General features: G+C 47.1%; 1 protein-coding gene across 1 annotated transcript; it reads right to left on the bottom strand.

Moving 5' to 3' along the window:
* Nucleotides 1-286: 286 nt before the first annotated feature.
* On the bottom strand, nucleotides 287-26,602 carry RNF185 (ring finger protein 185). Its single transcript, XM_008142407.3, has 7 exons — nucleotides 26,512-26,602; nucleotides 10,517-10,739; nucleotides 8,167-8,185; nucleotides 7,173-7,285; nucleotides 5,753-5,807; nucleotides 3,844-3,961; nucleotides 287-1,991 (listed from the first exon to the last, which is right to left on the bottom strand). Exons 2-7 carry the CDS (start codon nucleotides 10,690-10,692, stop codon nucleotides 1,894-1,896), a joined length of 579 nt encoding a protein of 192 aa, XP_008140629.1. The 5' UTR covers nucleotides 10,693-10,739; nucleotides 26,512-26,602; the 3' UTR covers nucleotides 287-1,893.

Raw genomic sequence — 26,602 nt, 5'->3', positions numbered from 1 at the left:
CCAAGTGATTCATCTTCCTACCCACATCCCTTCTTTAACCTTTCTTCTGGAAACCCATTTCTGTTGGGCCCAATAGACTGACATCCTCTCCCCCACCACTAGGTGGAGGCACTGCACTGAGGGATCCCAGCGGCCCTCTCCGGCTGAGAAACTCCAGGGGCACCTTCCACTTGGGGGATTTCTAGGTGATAAAGAGCACTACTGAGCGGGTGCCCCCAAGATATTTAAAATCCACGAGGCACACTGTAAAGCTGGTGGCTTATTCTTATCAAATGGATTCAGCAAATGAACCACTTATTCAATACTTGTATTTTGTCTTTTAACACTGAACTCTGGCATTGACAGGTTACAAGGAGAAAGGGATGGGGGGCTATGGAGTGGGAAAGAGGGCTTCCCCATCCTGGATAAGGTCCTGGTTTCCATATGCTATGCAGAGCCGTATCTGGGGAAAAACATTAGGTGGGGCTTCCTACCCCTTGTTGGCTATGCTGGAGGGAAGCCAGGAGCACGGTGGCCCGGTGATGAGAGAGGCCCCTGAGGAAGGCCATCTCCTCCCAGCCTTGGGGTCTCTGGAAGAGACTGGATTTCTAGGAAGAGGCCTGACAGACTATTCCACCAAGTGAACTGTCTTCTTGCCTGGCACCACACTCCCTCCATCAGATTTGGAGAAAGCAGCTTGTGAAGTTGAAGGACAAATCAAGGGCTTGGGCGGCATGATTTCCACAGAAAGGCCACACCGTGGACCACCGTGCGAACTCCTCAGGCCCCCTGCCCGACTTGAACAAATCGCCGGGCCGCCTGCTCTGGAGACACAGGCTTCCCCGGTTTTAGCACATATTCAAGGAGGTGTCCACCAATCCGTATCAAAATCCGGGGCTTCCCCCTTCCTGCCTCTTCATTAAGGACAATTTGGCGGGTGGTCTTCAGCATGCAGCTGGGCTGACTTGACAAACCCCATTGCCTTCGGGCAGGTCTGGGAGGAGATGCACGGGGAGCTTCTGCGGCCTTGGGGACAGGGCGGCTGTGCGGCTGTTCCTGCATCAGAGCTCGGAATCCCGCTGCAGTCCCAACTGCAGGTCTGTCCTCAGCACAGCAGGGGAGGCTGTGTGCCCTCTGGCAGAGAGGAGCATGTGTGTGGTTTTGGGGGGAAAGGTGATGAGAAATCTGTGAGTGAAGACACGTCTCCCAGGATGATCTATGCCAAAAAACAAGGAGGTCATTCAAGCCACTCTCTGGGGCCAAAGACGCCGAGTATGGCCAGAGCCAATAAAAGGTCTCTGGGTCTCTGGTGCATCCATGATGCGCCTCCAGCTTCAGCTGCTGCAATTAGGATCTTTATAGGACGGCAAGTTCCTGCATCTCTGCTGAGGAGGGAGAGGAAGGAGGAAATAGGGCAGAGCAGCACTGAGATCTGGAAGGGGAGCCTCTCTGTATGAGGACCCCCACGGACCTCAGAGGCCATTTACTAGTAACAAGGGGTATTTAATGAGACGAAAGGAAGTTTCCACAATTAACATTGGGTTCATCCCTTTGTTCTTATAAGATTAAACTCAGGTGAAGTTGTACCCCCGGTTTCTCTCTTCTGCCTCTTCCCTGTGCAGAGTCAGGAGCTACTGAGCTGGCTGGAATAGGATTTCATGTTGTAACCCATGAGAGACGACTCAGTGCCAAGGCCTGAGGTTACAGCAGTGTTTATGGCAGTGGCCACACTCCAGGGTTCTTGACAACAGTCTTGAGTCCTAAAGCTCTGATGGAGAAGCAAGATTCCTTGATGTGTTACTGACCCCACTGACTCCAGGGCTCACGATTATCCAGGAAGCCAAACCTCAAGAGTGGGGGTGGTGTGGCACCAGTCCAGAGGCCCTGCCATGGATGTAGGCCGGGAGCCCAGCATTAGGCAATTAGGAGCCAGAACATGATCACCAGGGCCACAAACAGGAAGAGGCGTGACAGGAACTGCTCATCCACGTACTGGGGCGTTCCGGGGACAGCTGGAGACAGGAGGGAGAAGAGGCCGTTAGCACGCTGCTGCTGTGCCCACTGCCCATTTGGGACAGAAGTCGAGAAGCATCAACCTTCATCTCTTTAAACAAAATCCTGCACACTAAAAAGACTTCCAAACCCCAAATAACATCAGGCAAAACAAAACTGGAATTATGAAAATATGTGGAATAATGTAACAATAGGGACAAGATCTCCAATGTACCCTAAGAGGGTTTGGCCTATAGGGGAAACTCTTAGAGGGAATAATAGAAGGAGAGCTACGTTTGTTAAGCACCTTCTGTGTGCTCGGTGTTTGCACACACGTTATTGCTTGGTGAGTACTATTCCCATTTTTTATAGGAAGACATCAAAGTCGGAGGTGAACACACTACAGAACACAGATGATGTGGTGTAGAACTGTGCACCTGAAACCTGTAATTTTATTAACCAATGTCACCCCAATAAATTCAATTAAAAAAAGAAGAAACCGAAGCACTGCCTCCCGAGTCATGGAGCCTCTAGGACAGGCGTCCTCAAACTTCGGCCCGCGGGCCACATGCGGGTGTTTTTGCCGTTTTGTTTTTTTACTTCAAAATAAGGTATGTGCAGTGTGCATAGGAATTTGTTCATAGTTTTTTTTTTAAACTATAGTCCGGCCCTCCAACGGTCTGAGGGACAGTGAACTGGCCCCCTGTTTAAAAAGTTTGAGGACCCCTGCCTAGATTCTGGCACTGCTGAACCGGAGGGTCTCAGAGAGCCCCGCATGGAGGGCCTTCCTTTTCCAGAGGAGAGCTAGGGCCCAGACAGGCAAATGACCCGTTTCCCTCACCGCCTAGCAAACCAGGGTAGCAGTGGGCTGAGGACTTGGGCTTCCCTCCTCGCTGCTTTGAGAAAAGCTGCTATGTGCCGCTCCCTGTCCTGACTATCAGAGAAAGAGTTAGAGCGCCTCCACCCCAATGGGCAAGCGGTATCGCGATCAGAGAAAACTCTCTGCTTGTGGCAGGAGGACAGAGAGACCCAGAGTCCAGCCTGTCTTCCTGGGGAACCCGAGGTGAACCTTGGACCAGGCTGGAAGGAAGCAAGCTCCCAGGCAGGCTCCTGCTGCCTTCACGGGGCCCTGCCCTTCCGGGTCTCCTTCCTCATGGTCCTTGGTGCTCTTGGTACTCTTCTCCAATGAGGTGCTCTGATGGACTCATGCAGGCAGGCAGTCAACGAAGACTCAGTGGTTGCCTGCTAGGCACCAGGGTGAGGGCAGGGGACAACTGGGATGGCCCAGGAGTGGGTTACTGTCCCTAGAGCATAAGCTCCTGGCCAGGAGGTATGCACTGGAGGCAGAAAAGTAGCAGCAGGTGGCAGACATAGGCATAGTCCCCAAAGGGCTGGGGTTTGGGACCAGCCCATGTGTGTCCCGGGGGAAACTGGACAGAGATGCCAGAGAACAGAGAGGCCCTGACTCCTTGTGGGTCACACACTGCCCTTTCCAGCCCCCAAAGGTCAAAGTGAGGATGGGGTACATGTGCAGAACTAAGCTTTTCTTCAGCTGGGTATGGTTTATACCTTTTCCTTTTATGGGCACGGGGTACATCTTGGGAAACATTACTAAGTATTTTCTGATTTGTAAAATGGAGCTAATTGCACATCTGTCCCAAGGGTTCTCATGAGGATTCTGAATTTATAACAGAAAGCACTTTGAACATGCCTGATACTTGCTAAGTATGCATTATCATTAGCATCTACCAGTAATCGGGAAAGAGTTTCGCACATTTTGCAGGCTGATTATAGTAACAATTACCTATCACCTATATACTGCTGGATTCTAGAGAGCCTGCAAGCAGGATTACCAAGGGAACAGGGTCTTACCTGGAGGAGGCCGCCCATCATTTATGTTAAACGCTGTGGCAAATATCCCAAAGGGAAATGCCCCAATTCCAAAAGACATCTGGAAGCCACCATCTCCAAATCCAAATCCTTGAAATCCCTGAGTAGAAGAAATGCAATTAAGAAGCAGAACAAGCAGGTCTCTCTTGCACCTGTTAAACACGTCACCTTACATGTGGCATCCACCTCTCTTCCCTACCCTCTGCCGTCTGTTTCCGGGGAGGGGGGGGGGGGGGGGAGAGAGAGAGACATATTTTCCTATCTAGCTCCCAAGGCAGAGGAATCTGGTGGCCCATGTAGCCTACAAGGAATCCCAGCTAAGACCTGAATGCCAGAAAGGTCTGGCTCTACCCAAAGTAAAACTCTCTGCTGAAGCAAGTCAGGGTTCTTAGAGCTCCAGGTTCTTTCCCAGAGTCCCACGCTAGCCTGTAAAACTTTCTACATGCTTTATAACAGCAAAATTGGCAATAACCCTTATGCCCAATAACAAGGGAACATCAGTACAAGCTACACATGCATATCATAACCATTCAACAAGTGTTCGTTGCTGTTACTGTTGAGGGTAATCTGGAGAAGAGACCCTCAATTTCTATCAAGATCCCTGACTCAATAGTCACACTCCCGGGAATCCTAAGGAAATGCCATAGTTCAAATGGGGGAAAGGGGGGAAATGTGTCAAGTTCGTCACTATAGCATTATTTATAACAGCAAAACCTGGAAGAAACTAAAAGGTCCTTCAATGTGAAAACCTAAATTACAATGCATCAATATTCAATGAAATAAATAGAATAAAGAGGACACGACAGAGCATCACGGAATATATTGCCAAAATTAAAATTTAAGCAACAGAATGGTGACGACTACATAAAACACACACACACACAGAGCATACAGATAAAAAAGGATGTGGAAATGCCCTAGATGGTTTGCTTCAGTGGATAGAGTGTCGGCCTGCGGACTGAATGGTCCCGGGTTAGATCCGGTCAAGGGCACATGCCCGGATTGCGGGTTCAATCCCCAATAGGGGGTGTGCAGGAAGCAGTCGATCAATGGTTTTCTGTCATCATTGATGTTTCTCTCTCTCTCTCCGTCTCACTTCATCTCTGAAATCAATAAAAATATATATTTTTTAAAAAGATGTGGAAATAAAAAATACTTGTGTGATTCTAGAAGTATGAATAAATATTTTGCTAATGCCTAGTTTAAATGCACAAAATTTTTGAGCCAGTATTATCCCAGTAAAATAATCATGAACCTGCTCAAAAATCTATCTCTAAGTTCATCAGAATATTTTCAGGTTAGGGGGAAAAAAAAGAAAAAGGAAACAGCTAAATGTCCAAAAGTGAATTAAATGAATTACATGAAGTCCATACATTGGAGCATTAAACAGCTACATGAAATATTACTGACATGTAAAATCTCAAGATATATCAATGAATATCTACCCCCCTTTGAGAATGTAAAGTCCGTAAGGGCAAGATCTTTGCTATGTTCACTGATATATCACCAATGCCTAGAATGATGCCCAGCACACGCAAGGCACTTAGCATAAAATGAATGAAATTTTAAAAGAGGGTTACAAAACAGGAGCCAAATAGTAAATATATATATGTATATATACACAAATCTATAAAACAAAACACATAGACATAAAAAGATCTATAAAATGTGTGTGTGTATACATATAATTATAGAAAAAAAAACAGACCAAAATGTTTCCAGTGGTTATCTCTGGATGGTGGGATTATAAGCGATTTTTTCTCCCTTTTCCTTTCGGTATTCTACAAAATTTCCTTTACTTTTAATCAAGGAGGAAAAAGTATAGGGCCAACAGAGAAACTTCTAGAGCCATGCACTCATTTCTAGAAGCTTCCCCTAGACTTTTCCTCACCCCTCTGTTCTCCGGCTCTGGCCTCTGGCCTTGAGGACGGGGCGGGGTCTTCTCTCTGAAACAGAAATGGTGCAGATAGGTTATTACATAACATTCTGAGCTGCTCCCAGGTGAGGTGGCAGTTCTTCACCAGGGCCCCACCCCCTTCCTGCCTGGCACGTGTACCTATGCCAAGATAAACCAAACACTAAATAACTCTTTGTTCTACCTGCAGTTGTTCTCTACCTATGGAAAACCAAGGAGAAAATCAGCTTGTTTATAAGATGCTCAGCAGACTGCACTGAGCCTACTCCTCTCACAGACAGCATGACCCAGAATGCCGGCCAGACACCTAGCCCTGGCCGGTGTGATATGGGGTCAAGGAAATAAAAAAATCCCAAATCCACACGGAAACAGGGAGTGGCCTGTTAGCAGAGAGGGCTGAGCTTCATGGTCTCTCTGATCTGCCTGTTAACTTAGCTTCACCACCCACTCCTCTGGGGCATGTCCTCGACTCTATTTTGCCTCTGGGTCCGAGCCTCTTCCATCACGCGTCCCACCAATACCGGACTGAGGACTTGTTCCCCATTAAGCACAAGGTAGCTTGTTACCAGTATTACCGACACTAAGACTGAAGACAGACCCTACTCTTGAGGACAGACCCACACTCTTAAAGGGGGCTACCACCAATCACCACACAGAGTGGGAAGGGACTTCTTTACAGAGGTCTGAACCCAATGGGGTGGGAGCATGGGTGAGAGCAACTAATGTGGGGAGTAAGTGCCATTTCAAGGAGGTAACTTTAGGGCTGCTCATTCCAGATGGGCAGGAGTTTACGTGAGGAGGAGGAGGGGTTGAACTGGGGCGGGCAGAAGAGGCAAAGGGACAACAAATACAAAGGCTCATGAATGTGAAAGGGTAAGACCCTTTAAGAGAAGCCCAATGTGTCTGGCCACTGGGTGTGCTGGGGAATTTGTGTGTGTGTGTGTGTGTGTGTGTGTGTGTACGCACCAGGCTCTCAGTACTTGTGTCCGGAGAATGCCAGACCCACCCACACCTTCATTTCCAGAAATTTCAACTCCACAAGCCTCCCAGGCCCTGTCCCTCCCTCCCCCCATATTTTATGCATCATGGCTACAGCAAGCCACCTCCTTGCAGACTCCTGCTGGGACCTTGCACTTTGCACACTTGCAATTGTGATGTCTTGTGCACCGAGTACACTGCCTGCCCCCGGCAGACGCTCAGTGGCTATCTGCACGTAGCTCCGCAAGCGGCAACCTGGCTCCCTTCCCCTCCTGGCTAACTTCCATCTGCACTCCAGCTGCCCCAGAACTGAGGGTCTGCAAGCAGTAAGTAAAGAGAGGGGGGAGTCGGTGCTGAATGGAAGGGAATTCATGTCCAAGGCGGAAGAGTGGGTGTGAGAGGTGCTCCAAGGCCTCACCTGGGGTCCTGCTGCCCAGTGCTGCCCCGGCCGTAGAGGGGGATGACCTTGTCTCGGCTGATCCCAGCTTTGCAGACTGGACACACCTGTCTGTTAGGTCTGGTCTCCAACCACTGCAAGCAGGAGAGAAAAATGCGTTATATAAACGTGAATCTAGGACTGCAGGGCCAAGGAAAAGGCAGTGTTTAATGGTTTTTATATCTTATTCCTTTATCTTACTGTCAAAAGCCCCAAAACTTATGAATACTGTGCTCTTTATAAATTTATAGCGGACACGTTTCACCAGGTTCCACTGGGATCAGAATGCACAACCTGAGCTTAGCAGGTAAGTTTCCCCCTACCTTCTCCCATCCAGGTTCTGAGGCTCCAACAGTCCGGAACTTCTGTTCTCCCCCCACGTTCCTAAGCCCCCTACCAGTGTGGGGCTCCACTGACAACAACCGTGGAGGCAGCCAGCTTGCAGTGCTTACTCACAGTCCGTTGTGAATGCCAGGCCTGGGTCTTGGTGAGTACTTACTACCCGGTTTTTATAATAATCTAAAGCTGGGAAAACAGACTTTCTTCCTGTCACCATAGCTCTCTGTTGAGACCAAAGTGTTTTCTCCTTCCTAACATTTTCAAGACCTTAAAGGGCAGGGGGAAGGTTGATATGATAGGAGACACTTTCTAGAGGCAAAATCTCAAAAAGAAAAAATTAACATACTATCAAATCCAACCCCGTTTTCAGGTGAGGAATTGAGACCCCGAGAGGCAGTGGCCTGCGCAGGCCACAAAGGCCCCTGGCAGCAGTCAGGACCCCGCCCCGGGTTCCACACTGATCCCGTTTCATCAAGTGCCTGTCAGCGGGCAGGTGTCTAATGGGGGCTGAGGCAAAGCAAGCACATGAGCCCACAAGCAGGGGAGGTTGCAGTTGCTGACAGCAGTCTCCTGAGACTAGGGGTGTCTGGTGCAACCCCAGCTGATGAAAGACAAAGTAAAATGAAATGCGCCTTACCTGATGTAAACACGGCCAACTGTCAGTCCCCAGGGCAACAGCCATCAAGGAGAAAAGAGGGGGAAGGAAAAGAACATGTGTTCATTAGCAGAAAACCGAGGCAGGAGCAGAAAAATGGGGAAAGTGGGGAGAAGCGTGGAGCACTGCCAGCCCCTGAGCAGGGGACTCACTGGTGCCAGAGATGAGAAAAGCCTGGGCTACAAACACGGGAAAATGAAGCGATGGCGTCAAGACGCCATCTCCACCCCTGGGACCCTACTCCTTGTGAAGACGCCCACTGTCAGACCATCCCAGACCCAGCTTCTCTACAAGTCAAACTCGGGGGGGTTTCGGCCTCTAAAAGAATCCAATAAAAGCCAAGGAACCCAGCCCTGAGCCGTGTGGCTCAGTGGTTTGGAGCATCATCCCATATACCAAATGACTGCGGGTTTGATTCCTGGTCAGGGCACACACCCAGGTTGTAAGTTCAAAACCTGGTCAGGGCATAGAGGAGGCAACTGCTCCGTTTCTCTCTCACATTGATGTTTCTCTCTCTCTTTCCCTTTCCCTCTCTCTAAAATTAATTAAAATATATACCTTTGGGTGAGGATTAAAAAAAAGCTAGGTCCCTCTGTGTAGAAAAACTCATAGGAACATTCTCATGCTCTCATTCACACATGCATGTACACACGTAATATTTTGGAATCAATTTCAGTGGATTAATAGCCTCCTCAGACTCAAAAGGAACGTGTGGATCTAGATCGTTTAACAACATTTTCAGGCTGTCCTCAGCCTTGAGAGCTCGGCCGGCAGTAAGTAGCTTCAAGTTCAGGTCTACTGTTAAAAACATCTTTAAGTAACGAGAAGGGTGGGGCTACCTTCTGCTTAGTGAACTACACTACACAGGTTCTTGCCCAACCTCTCATTCTCCAAATGAGGAAACCAAGCTCAGAAATATTAAATAATATTAAATGACTTGCCTAAAGCAAAGGGCTAAAAATTAAGTTCCTGACTTCCAGTTTACTGCCCCTCTATCACCCAGCCCTGGGTGCAAAAAAAAAAAGACATTTACAGAATTGAAGGAAAAGTCCCTCCTCTAACTCCAGATTTTTAACTTTTCTCTCTCTCTTGATTCACTCATTCAAGTAACAAATGTCAATTGCACACCTACATGTCAGGACAGTGGAAAATATGGATATGATTTCTGCTTCTCAAATACCACGTTTCTTCTACCTGAGTAAAATTTAGGCTCAGAGGATAATTCCTTTCCCAATTTCTGAAACACAGGTTAGCCTCACAATCCAGATACACAATCTCCCTGGACATAACGGACACTGACATCTGTCTCCAGCATTAATCTTGCATTGTCACTCCAAACTGGGCCTGGGGCACCCTAAATCATGGCAGATCTCCACTGGCAACTTCCCACAAAGGCTGTGGGGGAGAAGTGGAGGTAACTTTTCCTCAGGGGAAAATGAGAGTATAACAATGATGATGATTACTCCCATTTATAAAGCAACTACTGTGTGCCAGCCTGTGGCTGGATAGCTTTGCATTTGTTTTTTGTTTTGTTTTGTTAAAATATATTTTATTGATTTTTTACAGAGAGGAAGGGAGAGGGTAGAGAGTTAGAAACATTGATGAGAGAGAAACATCCATCAGCTGCCTCTTGCACACGCCCCACTGGGGATGTGCCCGAAACCAAGGTACATGCCCTTGACCGGAATCAAACCCGGGACCCTTCAGTCCGCAGGCGGACGCTCTATCCACTGAGCCAAACTGGTTTCGGCTGCATTTGTTAATATCACTAGATGGTCACACTAACCTTTGAGGAAGTGCGATTATCTCCATTTTACAGATAAGGAAACTGAGGCACAGAGAGGGTAGCAGATCTGTCCAGAGACAAACCACTCCGATAAGCAGCACCGGTTTCATTTTAGAGTCTGTGCTCTTTCCAATGATACCCTGACTTAATTCTTAAGATCTAAACATTTACCCAGATTCTCAGAGCCACGAGGGGCTTCTGGAACCATCGAGGCTGGAATGGACACTGACTCTGCCACTTCATTTTGATGGCTCCACAGTCCTTGCTCAAAACCATTGTACTATCCTGCCTCTTGGCTAACAAGCAAGTAGCAAGCAGTAAGTGCTCACTAAATGGGAGTGTTGTTACTTTAGAGATGGGGATACGGAGCCCAGAGGGGGAGGGGGGGACAGGATTGGCCCCGAAGCTGGGATGAGAACCCAGGTTGCCTGACTTTGGACCTGAGTACGTCAGGACCCACAGTGTGTGGGAAACCTTCTCCAACTCTGTCCAGGGCTATGAGTGTTCCAAAACCGGCAGTGTGCGCTCTGGGGTGGCGGCACTGACCAGAAAAGGTGGCCGCACAGGCTGATGACGGCATCCTTGGCTGTGTCCAGGCAGATGTTGCACTCGAAGGTGCTGTCCTGCCCTCCGCTTTCGCCAGCACCATTGCTGCTGCCGCTGGGTCCCCCGGCACTGGAGTTCTCAGGGGACGCAGAGGCTGAGGGCCCCTTGCTTGCCATCCTTGGCTGTCAGCAAACTCTGGAGTGAAGATGCTCCCAGGAAAATCCTGAAAGGCAGAGAGCCCTTGGTTGCCCATTTCTGCAGCTCACCCCCTCACCTCCATGCCAACGCCCCCATCTTCTCTCAGTTCCAGATGTTCAGATTAGGACTGAACCCCGAGTAGACTCCCCAGGAGCTGCAGAGGATGATAGTCGTGGGGCACTACCCAGACATCAATGACTCAGAAACTTTCAATGAACACGGCCCAGAATTTACCACGCAAATAACACAGCCCCACCAACAGAGCAGCTTCCGATGACTCTCCACAGGAACTGGTCTCCCTGTCCCTACGCTCTCCCAGGATAACCTCCCAGCCGATAAACACACGCTCAGTCACACTCAACATTCGCAGCTGTCCCCTAACTTTGGACAGCCTCTGTATTGGCAGGGGAGTCTGCTCAGGCCAGAAGGATTGTGAGTGGCATGTGTCAGAATATAAAGAAAACCCTGTAACTCTGAAAGATGAGGACGCTAGGAAGGACCAGACAGGTCACCTGGTCCAATGCCTTCCACACTGCCATCTTTGCAGTCCGCCTTCTGCCGGGTTAGAATATCACCTACCTTATTTCATTTAAATCCACCAACTTAATGCCTTCAAAGAGGAGGCTTATGACGCGGCTGAAAATAGAAAACCAGTGCATTTGGGAGAAAGAGCCCATGCTCAGCACCTCTTCCAAATCAACGACCCCGCCAGGAAGTGAACAAGGACGATGAGACCGACACCAAAGGATACTCAGACAGTCTGGGTGCAGACTGTGGAGAACCTGACCTGGCCACCCTCACCACCTCAGCACGTCCAAGGAGGACACGCCAGCGGGCGAGCGCAGTCAGAGAACCGGAGGCTGGACTTTGGGGAACCGCCCTTCTCCTCTCTGGGCCACAGTTTTCTCATCTGTAAATGGAGGCACCCTTTCCAGCCCCGAAACTGTGCTGCTGAGGGTCCTCTCACCCACTCTCTCCAAGGAGACAGCCGCCACAACCTGAGACTCACCACTGGAGCGCCAGAAGGCCGCTGATTTCAGCTTCCGAAGTATGAGAAGGCAAACGCCCAAAAGCCAGAGCCCTCTCAGCCCTCTCAGACCACGCAGCCTCCGCACTCCACCAGCCAGGACTCCGGACTCACGAGCATCCCGCGCGACAGCAGCTCAGTGACTTGAGCGCGGAGAGGAAACCAGCTCACCGCCACTTTTTCACTCCGTTTCATCATTTTACGTGAGGTCCCAGAAGGGCAGCTAGCGGGCTGCCGGCAGCACCAGTGCCTTCTGGCTCCAAGACCTTCCCCAGGACCCGGTGCTTCCTCCTCTCCTCACACAGCATGAAGCCTGCTTGGGAGGGCCACATATGGCCCTGCTTTGTCATTCTAGCTCAACTACCCGACACATGTATTTCTTTAAAACACACACACACACACACACACACACACACACACACACACACACACATTTTTAAAATGAAAGATTTTTTTGCCCTAGCTGGTTTGGCTCAGTGGATAAGCCTCGGCCTGCGGACTGAAGGGTCCCGGGTTCGATTTTGGTTAAGGGCACATGCCTGGGTTGCGGGCTCAACCCCCAGTGTGGGGTGTGCAGGAGGCAGCCAATCCATAATTCTCTCTCATCACTGATGTTTCTATCTCTCTCTTCCTCTCCCTTCCTTTCTGAAATCAATAAAAAATATATTTAAATAAAAAATAAAAAGGATTTTGTGTGTACATATGCAGAAAGACAACCATAAAGTCAGGCTCCCGGATCAATCTTAAATGACAGTCTTCTTAAATGATGCAATAAGAAGTACACAGCTCCAACAATGACGCATTCTTGTCTTCAAAAAGGAAACAGACTTAATAGAATCTTTAAATGAATTACCCATTTACAGAAAACGTGGGGCATAGATGCATGTGTTAAACAAATCCAAGAGGATGCAATCAGCAAATCCAGAATGTGGAACTTTTTACAGGGCAAATAACCTAAGTTCTCCAGAAAATAAATAGCATGGGAGGGTGTGGAGATATATATAGACACTTGAGACATACCAACCACTAGCAGTGTGAGGGGCTCACTGGGATCAAACCAAACAAACCACTGTAAAAAAGACATTTGTGCCCTAATCAGTTTGGCTCAGTGGATAGAACGTCGGCATTCAGACTGAAGGGTCCCAGGTTCGATTCCGGTCAAGGGCATGTACCTTGGTTGTGGGCACATCCCCAGTAGGGAGTGTGCAAGAGGCAGCTGATCAATGATTCTCTCTCATTGATGTTTCTAACTCTCTATCCCTCTTCCTTCCTCTCTGTAAAAATCAATAAAATATATATATATTTTAAAAGACATTTGTGAGATAACTGACAAAAAATAAATTTAACCTGGTTATTAGTTGATATTAGGAATTGTTAAATTTTGTTTAGTATGATAATGGTATTGTGTAATGTTTTTGAAAAATTCTCATCTCTGGAAACATACTTAAGTATTAATGAAGAAATGATAAGATGTTTGAGATTTGCTATAATCCAGGGGCAAAAGTGAAAGTGGAGAGAAAAGATTAAATAAGAACAGGAAAATTGATGGTTGTTGGAGCTTGATGATGAATGGGGATTCACTTTTTAAATTTATTTATTTATTTTTAAATATACTTGTATTTATTTCAAAATATATACAAATTGTAGCCCTGGCTGGGTGGCTCAGATGGCTGGAGCACTGTCCCGTAAACCAAAAGGTTACAAGTTCAATTCCTGGTCAGGGCACATACCTAGGTTGTGGGTGTGATCCCCGGTCAGACGTGTACAGGAGGCAACTGATCAAAGCTTCTCTCTTACACTGATATTTCTCTCTCTCTCTCTTCCTCTCTCTCTCTCAAACCAATAAACATATCCTCCAGTGAGGATAAACAAATAAAAAGAAGTTGTAAAATATGTGTATAATATTACACTTGCTACAACAAGAATGAATATAAATATTAGTAAATGTCTTGTCTTTATTTTTTCATGAATTCTTTCTCTTTAATCCCTCCACACACACACACCCCGCAAATGGCAGCCTGCTCTCTATCTATGAGTCTGTCTCTATTTTGCTTGTTAGTTCAGTTTGTTCATTAGGTTCCAAATATGAGTGAAATAATAGTGAATGTCTTTAAATGACAAACTGTTAACAGGGATTATCTCATACCAGTGGGGGTTTAGAGGTAGCAACTTATACTTTTTTTTTTTTAATGAATCTTTATTGTTCAGATTACAATTGTTTCTCCTTTTTCCCCACATATCTCCCCACCACCCAGTTCCCACCCCCCCTCTGCCCTTACTCCCCCCCCCGCTGTCCTTATCCATAGGTGTATGATTTTTGTCCAGACTCTTCCCATACTCCCCACACAGACACCCCTTTCCCCCTGAGAATTATCAATCTACTCCCATTCTATGCCTGATTCTATTAAGTTCACCAGTTTATTCTGTTCCTCAGATTTTTAATTCACTTGACTTTTAGATTCACTTGTTGATAGATATGTACTTGTTGTTCATAATTTTTATCTTTCTCCTTCTTTTTCCTCTTTTTAAAGAATACCTTTCAGCATTTCATATAATGCTGGGTTGGTGTTGATGAACTCCTTTAGCTTTTTCTTATCTGTGAAGCTCTTTATCTGCCCTTCAATTCTGAATGATAACTTTGCTGGGTAGAGTAGTCTTGGTTGTAGGTTCCTGCTATTCATCACTTTGAATATTTCTTGCCACTCCCGTCTGGCCTGCATGGTTTCTGTTGAGAAATTAGCTGATAATCGTATGGGAGCTCCCTTGTAGGTAACTAACTGTTTTTCTCTTGCTGCTTGTAAGATTCTCTCTTTGTCTTTTGCTCTTGGCATTTTAATTATGATGTGTCTTGGTGTGGTCCTCTTTGGATTCCTTTTGTTTGGGGTTCTGTGCGCTTCCTGGACTTGTAAGTCTATTTCTTTCATCAGGTGGGGGAAGTTTTCGTTCATTATTTCTTTTAATAGGTTTTCAGCATCTTGCTCTCTCTCTTCTTCTGGTACCCCCATAATTCTGATGTTGGTTCGCTTGAAGTTGTCCCAGAGGCTTCTTACACTATCTTCAACTTTCTGAATTCTCTTCTCTTCATGCTTCTCTGGAGGAGTCTCCTTGGCCTCTTTGTATTTCAAATCTTTGAGTTGATTCTTGCAATCCTCTAGACTGCTTTTGGGTCTCTGTATAATATTTTTTATCTCAGTCAGTGTATGTTTAATTTATAGTTGGTCCTCATGGAATTTATCGGCCTTTTACATGAAATTCTTGAAAAACCTTATAACCGTGGTTTTGAACTCTATGTCCAATCGCTTGTTCTCCTCCATTTCTTTGGTTTGTGATCTGTTTCCTTGCCTTCTCATATTCTCTGCTTCCCTAAGTTGGTAGGGTAGTTTTGTGTACTAGGTGTCCTATTGGTTCAACGGGTCAGCCTCCCAGTTACCTGAGGTGGACACTCTTGGTGTACCCTTGTGTACTGTGTGTCCCCCAGCAGGAGCTACAGCAAGGGCTAGTTTTCTCCTCCTTTGCTTGGGCGGTTTTGGAGCAGTCTGACTGGAGCTGCAGTTGGTTAAGCTGCTCCAGAACAGGCCATTTATATGCAAAAGCCGCTGTGTGGAGCTGGGGCGGGTTTGTAGAATGTGCGGGGCGGGGCCTCAGGGCTGGGTGGGGTCTCAGGACGTCACTAGGCTGGGGCGTGGCCAACGGCGATGGCTGCCATCAGCCGTCTCTGCCTTTCCACGTTTCCAAGTCCCTGCGCCCCGCGCTCCAGCGCAGTAAACAATGATTGCTGGGCGCACCTCTGCAAAAAAGTCACTCTCACTTTCCGATGGCCGAGAGTCCAGCTTCTCCCCGTAGGTGCCTGGGTCCCCCGAGTGTCCCCAGAAACTGGCTTTCAGAGTGATCGGGAGCTTGTCTCCCTGCGGGTTGAAGAAAAGCCGCGCACCCAGCCGCCCGCCGCCGGCCGATTCGCGTGCCTCCGTACCTCAGCTTTTCAGCGATTGTGCTCCTTTCTCTTCTTAGTTGTAAATCTTCCACTCAGCCAGCTTTCCCGTGGTTCTGGGTGGTAGACGTTTTTGTCTTTTAGTTGTGTTTTTGAAATTGTTGTGTGAGGCAGCAGATTAGTTGTTTAACTATGCCGCCATCTTGGTTCCTCCCTCTAGCAACTTATACTTTATAAGTCCTCCCCATTTATAAAACTGACATTTTTACATGTATTCGTTTTGAAATCAGACAAAGAGAACATGTTTTTAAATTTCCCCCAATATTCCAGTTTTCCCCAATCTGAAAAGCTCTGACTCCCAGTCCTGGCTCCACCGCTGACTAGCCATGTGGCTCAGGGCAGACACCGTGGTGGCTTCAATTGTTTTCTCACCGGAAAAGTGAGGTGCCATGCCTCCTACGAGACTGCGAAGGGGGCCCTAGATAGCACAGGGACCTGAAGAGCTCACGAAGGTGGGAGGGGGCTGTTGCTGCCAGGGAGATGCACACACACGCCCCTTACTCTGGTCCACTGCCCTCTCCATTCCCTGGACCCAACAAAGCTCTGCCTGGGGTGTGCTCCTACACGTAAGGAGACAATCAGGGTTAAGGCAGATACCAGGTGGGCATGGTCAGGGGACAGGAACGGGTCAGCCCGGAGTCTGCAGGGAGGCCAGGCACGGGGACAGGCCTGCACGTCCCAACTCTAGGCAGCTCGCATCACTCTCCTTCTAATTCTTAGGAGACTGATCACATGGACGAGGTTCTAGAGTCTCGTCCTGGTAGGCACTCAAATATTTGCTGAGTGGGTACAGGCATGCATGACTAGTCCTGGTCAACTCCCAGGCCAGCTGCTCACCCATCCCTGGAGCTTCCTCTCCTCACCTCCTCCTACCCTAAAGCCCAGGAACCTCACCACCCCAGAGCAGCAGGGGAGAAATGAGCAGCCTTCCCTGGGGACTGTCCATGGAGCACCTGTGAAACCACAAAACGTGGCCACAGCCTCTTGGGCCCGGCAGGACTAGGACAGTGGCTCAGAGGATGGAGGGCCCTGGTTGGCTCAGGAACTGGACAGAATAAAAGGGAAGCAGGCCTTGAGCACGCCTGAGCCGCCATCCTCCTCAAATTCCTTCCTGGTCCCTGTAGAGCCTAAGGACTCGGACCTGACCACATAGCAATCTCGTTGTGGCTGGTTCTGTGCCCCCATCCCACACGTGACTAGTCTGCACTCCTGATTTGAATCCACTTTCTAGTTTTAAAAACACAGTCACATCTATTACCATTTCTGACCTTCACTCCATTTTACAGAGGAGGACATCAGCCGGGAGGTCCGAGGACTTGCCCAAGGCCAGGCCATCATACAGTGCCAAATCCAGACTTTCCCACACGATATCAGCACCCTTTTCACTCTTACACGCTCCCCCTTGATAGCAGCTTTACAAAATTAAACACCTGGTTTTTGTTTTCCCTCGAATTCACTGTGCAATGCACATCACTCACCCACTTATGTATTCTACCAATAGAACTCTAGTACCAACTACATTCAAGGCCAAAGGTGGAGTGGGGTGGGAGTGGGGGTGGGGGTGGGGGTGAGAGGGGGTCACAAAGAAGAACAAGGCCAAGTTGAAGCTCTGAACTCTAGAACAGGAGTAAAGGAAGACACACGGATAATTACAAGAATCCTTAACAGGGGGCTCCATCAAACTTGCCTCTTTTTCCTAAATAAGGCACCTGCGCAGAGCTCTGGTCCCTAGATCCCCTCGGGGGTTTAAATAGAATCTGGACTGGATAGGGCCCAACAACCTGTGTCCCCCACCCTCCATTGGAAACCCAGCTCTCAAACAGGGGATAACACTAGCAAAAGCAAAAGCAATCCAGCACAGCAGAGTATGGGAGGGGCAGTGACCTCAGGGCCTGTCCTTCAGAATACATGACCCCTAACCTCAGACCTTGGCGACTATGAAGAGGTCAGATAAACTTGGGAGGTGAGGGACAGGTCTGCTGAGACCTCACACCACCCAGCACCTACCTGTCCATCCAGGACAGAGCAGACCAACAATTTCACACCTCGCTTTGAAAAGCATTCCTAACTTTGAGCTGTCCAGGGTGGCACATGTGGTACAGGACTAAGGCAGGTCTGCAATGCTTCATGATCCCTCAGGAATGCAGAGCCTGGAAGCTAAAGCGGACCGGCGGACTGTCCCAGCATCCTCACTCCTATTACCTTCGCAGAGCTGGCCTGGCCCACTTCACAGGAACTGGGCGAGGGAGAGAAGGGAAGCCATGCACATCCCTGCCGGAGCCACTGGGGAACTCAACCTGGTGAAGCCATCTTCAGGTTCTAAGTCTACTCAGACATTTACCATCTGCCTTCTCTGTCTCTTTAAGAATTCCTGGGTCAGGGTGGACAGAGGCATCTAGAACTGATAATCCCAGTTAGGAAGCTTACAAATTTGGGTGATAAACAACTGGCATGATCTGAGAGGGGACCCAGCAGAGGTCTCATCCTGTTGGGCATGTGCTTGTTCACACATGCCAAGGACCGTGGTGCGCCTGAGCCTGCCTGCGCTGTTCATTAGGTGGCTGCTGGCCCACGTGCAGCAGAGACGGGACCTGCATTCCGAGAATGTCTGCATCACACTCACAGGAGGCTGCGGTGGGAAGAGATCTCAGTAAGCCGATCGGAACTTGGAAGACCCAGAAATGAGGCTCTAAAATGTTAGAGCCTAAATGGAGTTTAGGTCAACGCTGGCTCAGAGAGGCCTGGCCCGCAAATTTAGGGCCAAGGGCATGAGTGGCCTTTCAGGCCCAGGAGGACAGAGCAGGCTCAGAAGACTGGCACCTTTTCCTTGGGGCTGCACGGGTCCTTTTCCCTGGTACTATCGAACCCCCCTACCTGTTCAACCAACCCCTCTCCTACCTCCCAAGATTTACTAAAGACCCTCTTGGCCCTGGCTGGTTTGGCTCAGTGGATAGAGTGTTGGCCTGCAGACTGAAGGGTCCCAGATTCGATTCCGGCCAAGGGCACATGCCTGGGTTGTGGGCTTGATCCCCAGTAGGGGATGTGCTGGAGGAAGCCGATCAATGATTCTCATCATTGATGTTTCGCGCTCTCTCTCTCTTCCTCTCCCTCTCTCTCTCTGAAATCAATAAAGAAATATCTATATATATATATATAAATAAATATATATATAAAAATAAAAAAAAAAAGACCCTCTTGGCCAGGCATTCAGGATACAGAGATAACGGATTCAGTCAAAATGGGGACGCAGACACGTAAACCAACAAAGCAGCCCCGTGTGCTGGCCACCGACAGAGATGTGTACAGAGTATGTGAAGGCCCGGCATGCTGGGGAGGATGCAGACACAGCACACAGAACAAGTGGCTAATTCACTGTGTCAAGTTCAGTGTGGCTGGGGCCCAGGGCACATATGGAGGTGGGAGGACAGCAAGGGCCAGGACTCAGGAGGAAGAAAGGCCTTGTGCCCTACACTTGGAGTGGGGTTTGGGGTCAGCTGTGCCTTCTTTTTCACATTTTCTTCCACCATCTCTGAACCAAAAGGGCTTTTTGTTTGTTTTCTGTTAAGCTTCAATGCTTTCTCTTAAAGCCTATCAGTTTGATAAGAAAGGGTGAAGTAGGATTTGAACTGCCCTGGCACAAGCATTTAAGGGTCATCTAAAAAGGCTGTCCTTTGTCAACCCTTATATCACTGTCTTATAATATTACTTAACTTTTTACTTGGGGCTTTTGTCCTTGAAAACTAGCATGCCACAGAAGAATGTGGTGGCTTTGGTTTCAGATCTCGGCTCTGCCACTTTGTGACTTCAGACAGTATTCCCTCCCTGAGCCTATACCTAACTCACATCCCCCTCCATAGCAAGGTCTCTCCCGGGGTACACTGGAGTATAGTGTTTCTTTATATTCCCCACAGAGCTATGCAATCAGCAGGTACTTGGTTAATTTGCTGAGTGGATGATTCACAACTTCCCTTTTTTACTGCGTATCGTTCCTTGAAGGCATAGTAGGTGAGACATCAGACTTGTGAATGAGGAAATCCAGAATGGGACATACTTAGTTTGAGCTAGGCAAAGTCAGATTTCCCCCCAAAGTGTTAAAGTCAGGAGGCGCCTGTTATATTTATTACACTATGAATAACATAAACTAACACTGCTCGGTTCATTACATGAATTGTTTCGTTTCATCTCTACAGCCCGCCTTTGAGGGGAACACCACCACACTATCGTCAGCATCCCTGGCTCAGAGTAGTTAGGTCATTGGCCCATGGTCACAGAGCCAGTCAGAGGCAAAGCTTCCCAACTCCCAAGCCAGTGTGCTGAACAGACAGTGCCTGAGTGATCTGTTCGTGTGTCTCTCTTCACACCTGGACCCACCTTCCAGGTGCTTTACTCAGCACAGGGCCACGCACCTCCAGAGCACCTCATAAATGTGTGTGGGTGGATGGGTCTGATGCCCAGAAGTACTTAGCACCACACAACTCAATAGGAATCGATTTAGCCAACTAAGTTGTGGAAAATCAGTATCCTAAAAGAACAAGACATTCTTCAGTGATAGTTTTTCAGAACTGGAAATGTTACATAACTATTTAAAAAAAAAAACACACACAAAAAATCTTCTTAAAGTATTTTGCCCCAAACTCTTTTTTTTTTTTTTTTTTTTATATATATTTTTTATTGATTTTTTACAGAGAGGAAGGGAGCAGGATAGAGAGTTAGAAACATCAATGAGAGAGAAACATCGACCAGCTGCCTCCTGTACACCCCCTACTGGGGATGTGCCCGCAACCAAGGTACATGCCCTTGACCGGAATCGAACCTGGGACCTTCCAGTCTGCAGGCCGACGCTCTATCCACTGAGCCAAACCGGTTTCGGCGTTGCCCCAAACTCTTAAACAAAGGAAAAGATCAGGGAAATCTGACAACCAGAAAAAGGTTTGAGTTTTCCCAAACTGGTACCTACCTCTATTAGAAATAACATTAATACAGAGTATTAATTATTCACTAAATTCACTTCCTCTAGTTAGATATTTCCTAGAGCCACAAACCCAATGCCTGACAGAGTAAATGTTTGACATACGTGTGCCAATGAATGATGATTTGCCAATTTCAATTCAAACCAATATAATTGGTAAAATATTGTGTCAAAGAAAAGATCTTCGGACTGAGGAGATCCCGGTTAAGGGCTGTGAATCTCTAGTATCATACACTGAAAGGAACAATCTGGAACTAGAGGACCTAGCCTGACATTCAGCTCTGCTACTGGCTAAGCCAGGATCTTCACCTGCTAATGAGGTAACTGTGTCTGCCCTTGTTATGAGAACAGTTTCAAAATGAGAGGTTTGCTTTTGTTTCCATTGTCAGTAAATCCTTATTAATTCAGATTCTGTAAAATCTCTTTAGTTCAGATTTTATCTGAGATTGAGCTAAAGACCTCAGACATACTTGGACAGTAAAGTATAAAAAGAAAATGAATAAGCTCAACAAGATTTAACCAAGTAAGGAGAAAACTTCCTAAGAGTTTAATAATCCAGCATGTCCTTGACAAATCAATAACCTCACTTCTCCTTCAATAGGGGATCCTGAGAAGAACCATCAGGGAGTGTATACCATAAGATAGACCAATCATGGTTAAAAATAATAAAACCAAAATGACATTATGAATAATCTTCAATATTTAATTTTACAAATGAAAATCAGGCTTGTGTCCAGAGCCACCTGATATTAATTGTTAGTGCAGTCTGGAAAATATTTAAAGAATGCCAATGATGAAAATAAATCAGACAAGCTTCCCTGCCCTCAAGGATTCTAGTCAGAATTTAACTGCTATTTTTAAAAAAAGCACCTCACACTGAGAAATGGCTCTGCAGGGATATTAAGAAAAAACAAGCACTTTTCCTGGGCTTTTGCCCAGGATCCACTCCCACATTCAGAGAGCTGTCCATCTTTAAAACCTCCCGCCATGTCTACACCACAAGATGCTTTTGACAAACAACTGCGAGTGTGGCTATTGAAGTCAGAGACTACACAGGAGTCCACGTGGTGACTGGTTCCAGGGTGGAACGGCCAGCTGGTCCCCCAGGCCATTTCCAAAGAAACAGGCATGGCTGCTGCTTCTGATCTCTGGGGTCCTTAGGCCAGCTGGGGTCCAAGGGCATCACCACGCAGTGGTGCCTTGCTCCCTCTGCTCAGTGAAATGAAGAGAAGACCCACGTCACCCTCCGCTGAGGTGAAGAGTACCAAAGCAGGGTCCGTGACAGCCACAGAGCGGTTAGGCCACCTGAGAATGTTAAGTCAGAGCCACTTGGTCGCTTTTTCCCTACTTTAAAAACTACACTTCTGGCAATGATTTCTTGGATATGACACCAAAGGCACAGGCAACAAAAGAAAAAAAGAGACAAATGAGACTATGAAAATTAAACATTTTGTGCATCAAAAGACACTATCAGCAAAGTAATGGAATTCTAACACAGAATGGAAGATTTGCAAATCATATATCTGATGGATCAATATCCAGACTATATGGAGAATTTCTAAAATTCAACAACAAAAAATCCGATTAAAAAATGTGCGAAGGACTTAGATATTTCTCCAAAAACATATGAATGGCCAAAAACAACACGAAAAGATGCTGCTTAACATCACTATTAATCAGGGAAACACTAATCAAAACTACAAGATACCACTTCACATCCATGAGGATGGCTACTGATAGGGTTCCTGGACCTAATTTCAATGTTGGGGAAGGATCCTCCCCACACACACACCACAAACAATTTTTGGACACCAATAGGTTGTTCCACAAATTCAACTCACTTCTGACACTACCTGGAGACAATATCAGATCCCACAGGTTAAAGGTTCAGTCCTACCAGCCTGCCCTCCCACCCTCACATGTCAGACACCTGCCACAGCCTGGAGTCTTACATGTTTCTGACTAATAAGCTATAGACTGGAAGTTCCAATGACTGCCTCCAACTCCGAATGCCAACTGCAAGTCCAGGTTGTTACCTGTATTTCTAACCAATTAGCTATAAGCCAGAGGTTCCAATGACCACTTTCCTGGCTTCAATTAACTTGCTAGACACACTCAAAAGAACTCAGGAAAACCATTTACTCACTAGATTACCACTTACTACAAAGACTGTTAAAGGATACAAGTCAGATGAAGACATACATAGGGCGAGGTCTCAAACAAAGGAGCGTCTGTCCTCCTGACTTGGGGCCTGGCTCAGGGCCCAGCACGGTGGCAGGCACATGGAGGCATTCGGGTTCCAAAATGTGCAAGCTCTCCAAAAGAAGAAGGACCAATAAGTTGTCCTCCTGGGTTCTAATGGAGACTTCATTAGTCATTGGCCATTAGCAAATGAACTCAATCTTCTGCCCCTCTCCCTTTCCTGGAGGTGGTAGGATAGGTGGGACTGAAAGTTCCAACCCAGTCATCACAAGGTTGGCTCCATGGGCAATCAGCTCACAGGAGCCTTCCAAAAGTCACCTCATTAACATAACAAAGACACTCCATGCACCCCACCCAACCTCCTAAGGGTTTGGGGGAGTTGTGAGCCAGAAATTGTGGTAAAGACTAAATGTCTTATAAATCACTGTATCAAAGCTACTATTAAAACAAAACAAAACAGAAAATAACAAGTGTTGGTAAGGAGGTGGAGAAATGGGTGCCCTTGTGTACTTTTGGTGGGAATGTGAAATGGTACTGCTACCGTGAAAAACAGTATGGTGGTTCCTCAAAAAGATAAATATTGAATTATCATAGGATCCAGCAATTCCGCTTTTGGACATATATATACCAAAACGAATTGAAAGTGGGGCCTCAAAGGGATACTTGTGCACCCATGTTAATACATGCATTATTCACAATAGCTAAAATGTGGAAGCAACCCAAATGCCCATCAGTGAAAGAATGGGTAAGCAAAATGTGGTAGAAACATATATTTAAAATTATATTTAAAAAGTATTAACAACATAAAAATAAAAATGCAAAAAACTATTCCCAGCTCCCAGGCCATACAAAAATAGACAGTTGGGGCGAAATTTGGACCATAGTCCATAGACTGCAAACTCCTGCTCTAGGTCAGAATTTGCCAATGTATACTTCAATAAAAAACAAAACTGCTTCACATCAATTAAGTTTGGCAACACTAGATTAAACAAGGTTAAGCACATTTCTTTTTTTTATTTTTTGTATTGATTTCAGAGAAGAAGAGATAGGGAGAGAGAGAGAAACATATCTGATAAGAATCACTGATCAGTTGCCTCCTGCACACCTCATACTGCAGATCAAGCCCACAACCTGGGCATGTGCCTTGACCAGGAATCGAACTGTGATCTCCTGATTCATAGGTCAATGCTCAACCACTGAGCTACCCATCCTTCATTGCAGGATGTTGCAGTGCCTTTAATGTGGTACTACAGAATGAGAAACTACCAAAAAGGGTGTGATATGAAACTTTTCCCAAACTTATTATTACCACAAAACATTTTTTTCAGAGGCATCTCTTCAGACTAGTTAGTGGCTTGAAAAAACACACTATATTAAATGCCAATTTGACACTTACTTAAAAAAGAAATTTTCAGACTGAGAAGTTTTAAAAACACCACCACCAAGTTAAAATCATTTTACCCAGCATCTGGATAATATCTGAATAAGCATTTCACAATTTTTTTTTTTTTAATTCTAGGAAACATACACAAGGCAGGAAGATAAACACGGAGTCTTGGCTGAAACCCAACCTTTTGGGGGTGGGAAGCGTGTCAGCAGAATTGGGTCATAATATGGAATCTTTGTTCCATAGGACAATGTAAGCATTCTATCTGCTTTTGACAAAGCAATCTGCTTAGCTTTTTACAAATCCCAAAATAAGGCGCTTTGATGTTTGGCTAGAAAACTAAAGTTACGCTAGAAGAACTATCTGCAGATTACCCATACGTGAAGATGAACTGGCAAGTCAAGTCCATAAAAGGACTGCTTTACATGTTACATGGAATGTTAGCTAACAGACTGCAAAAATCCTCTTGGTAGACACACCATCTATACAACACAGTGCTGGAGAGAGAGGCTTAAAGAGGGATTTATGTCCCAGGAAGAAAGACTGGCCTGAACAACCCCAAGGGACCCTTCTGGCTGAGACTCCTCAATTCTGTGATTCAAAGAGTTGACTGGCTTCTCCTGATCAAATACAAATTCTTCAGAGGCATTTCCAACGTGTTCAGAGAAAAGAAGCTACAAACCCATGGGGTGGGGACCCTGCTCGGTAATTCATTCAACAAACATTTTGAAGGAGCCCTTATCAGATGAGCCATTCCAAAGTCCTTGAAATGCATGGTTCCCAGGAAAAGATTACATAAGATGCATTACAATCAGACTCCCTGGCCTCAGATGCACAAGATGTAGGCTGGAAGTGTCAAGAAGAGGGCAGAAAAAAAAGTCAGCCAGCACCAGAAAGATTCAAAATAACTACTCAGAGTCAGACACTTTCAAGTTGGAAAGGAGCTACAGTGGATAGAGCTCAGTGGATAGAGCATCCGCCTATGGACTGAAGGGTCCCAGGTTCGGTTCCCAGAAAGGGCACATGCTTGAGTTTCCGGCTTGAGGCAGCTGGTCAATGATTCTCTCTCATCATTGATGTTTCTCTCTCTCTCTCCCTCACACTTCCTCTCTGAAATCAATATATTTATACACACACACACACACACACACACACACATATTTAAAAATAATAAAATAAATACATAAAGTTGGAAAGGGCTGCCATTTGACACTCGTATACCTCCTTCAACAGGGAGTTCACTACCTTTGGAGGCAATTCCATTCCTGGTCACCTTTGACCAGCATTAAGTGCTTCTATTGCATCGAAATCTTGGCTTCCTGTAGAATCCACCTATTGGTCCTAGCTCTACCCCTTCCAAATCCGAACATGATGTGGAAACCCTCTTTACCGTAACAACTTTGTCAGTTATTAAAGACAGTTCCCTTCCATTGCTCTCTTTTCGGGGACAAACACCCCAATTCTTTCCAAGAGCCTGAACAGGCTCTAACTGCCTCAAAGCAAACCCAGTACCCACAGCAGGAAAGCACTTAGGGTCAGCGAGCTTCAAACATCAGCAGGCAGAGGACCCCCTGGTCATGCGTTCAAAGCGCAGTTTCCCAGGTTCCCACCCAGGTTGTAAATAGGAGGTCTTATTTCCAGTCCCCCTGGTTAAAGCCTGCATCCCAGGGCATTTCAAAGCAGACGGTGTGAGAACGGTCCTGGGAGAAACACTGCCCAGTTTTGCAAACGAGGAAACTGAGGCCCGGCACAGGGAAGGGATTTGGTCCAGAGCACACAGGTGGCTGTAGGCGGCGAAGTCTCGAACCCGGGTCCCTCACTCCCAAGCCCAAACTCTGTTCACCAAGCTTCCCGGCCTCGGCTTTTGCACTCGGGGCAAACTCCTGAAAAGCACTAGGAGCGGCCTCGAGTGAGGGGGTGGGGGGGGGGACAGAAAGAGTTGGAGTGAGTCCTTGCCAGAAAGGCGGAGCTCCTGGGGAGCCTTTTCCCTTTCGGGGCCTCAGTTTCCCCAGGTTGTAATTACGGGCCGGGAGACCACAACGCCAGCCCGACCTCTCTTCGGAAGCAAAGGGCCCCGGGCAGACCCAGGCGTGATGTCTCCGTGACCCTGGACTCAGGTGTCGCAGCCGGTGGGCCCCGTGAAGGAGGAACCCGGTCCCCCGCCTCTCAACCTCGACCGCCCCTACCTGCCCCCCTGCTCCCCACCAGCCCCTCCGGTACGTACCGGCCGCTGCCCAGCTAAAGCCGCCGAGGCCGACCCAGCCTCTCCGTCCGTCGACCGCTCCGCCCAGTCAATCTCTACGAGGAGACCTCGG

Source organism: Eptesicus fuscus, chromosome 23, assembly GCF_027574615.1.
Source record: "Eptesicus fuscus isolate TK198812 chromosome 23, DD_ASM_mEF_20220401, whole genome shotgun sequence".
Lineage (NCBI taxonomy): Eukaryota > Metazoa > Chordata > Mammalia > Chiroptera > Vespertilionidae > Eptesicus > Eptesicus fuscus.
This window is presented reverse-complemented; position numbering and strand designations above follow the sequence as displayed.

Coding starts and splice junctions, on each gene's coding strand:
- RNF185 (XM_008142407.3), bottom strand. CDS start 10,692: ATGGCAAGCAAGGGGCCCTCAGCCTCTGCGTCCCCTGAGAACTCCAGT. Junction 5,808..7,172: donor ACTGGGCAGCAGGACCCCAG/GTGAGGCCTTGG, acceptor TTTCTGTTTCAG/AGAGAAGACCCCGCCCCGTC. Junction 1,992..3,843: donor TGATGGGCGGCCTCCTCCAG/GTAAGACCCTGT, acceptor TCCTGTCTCCAG/CTGTCCCCGGAACGCCCCAG.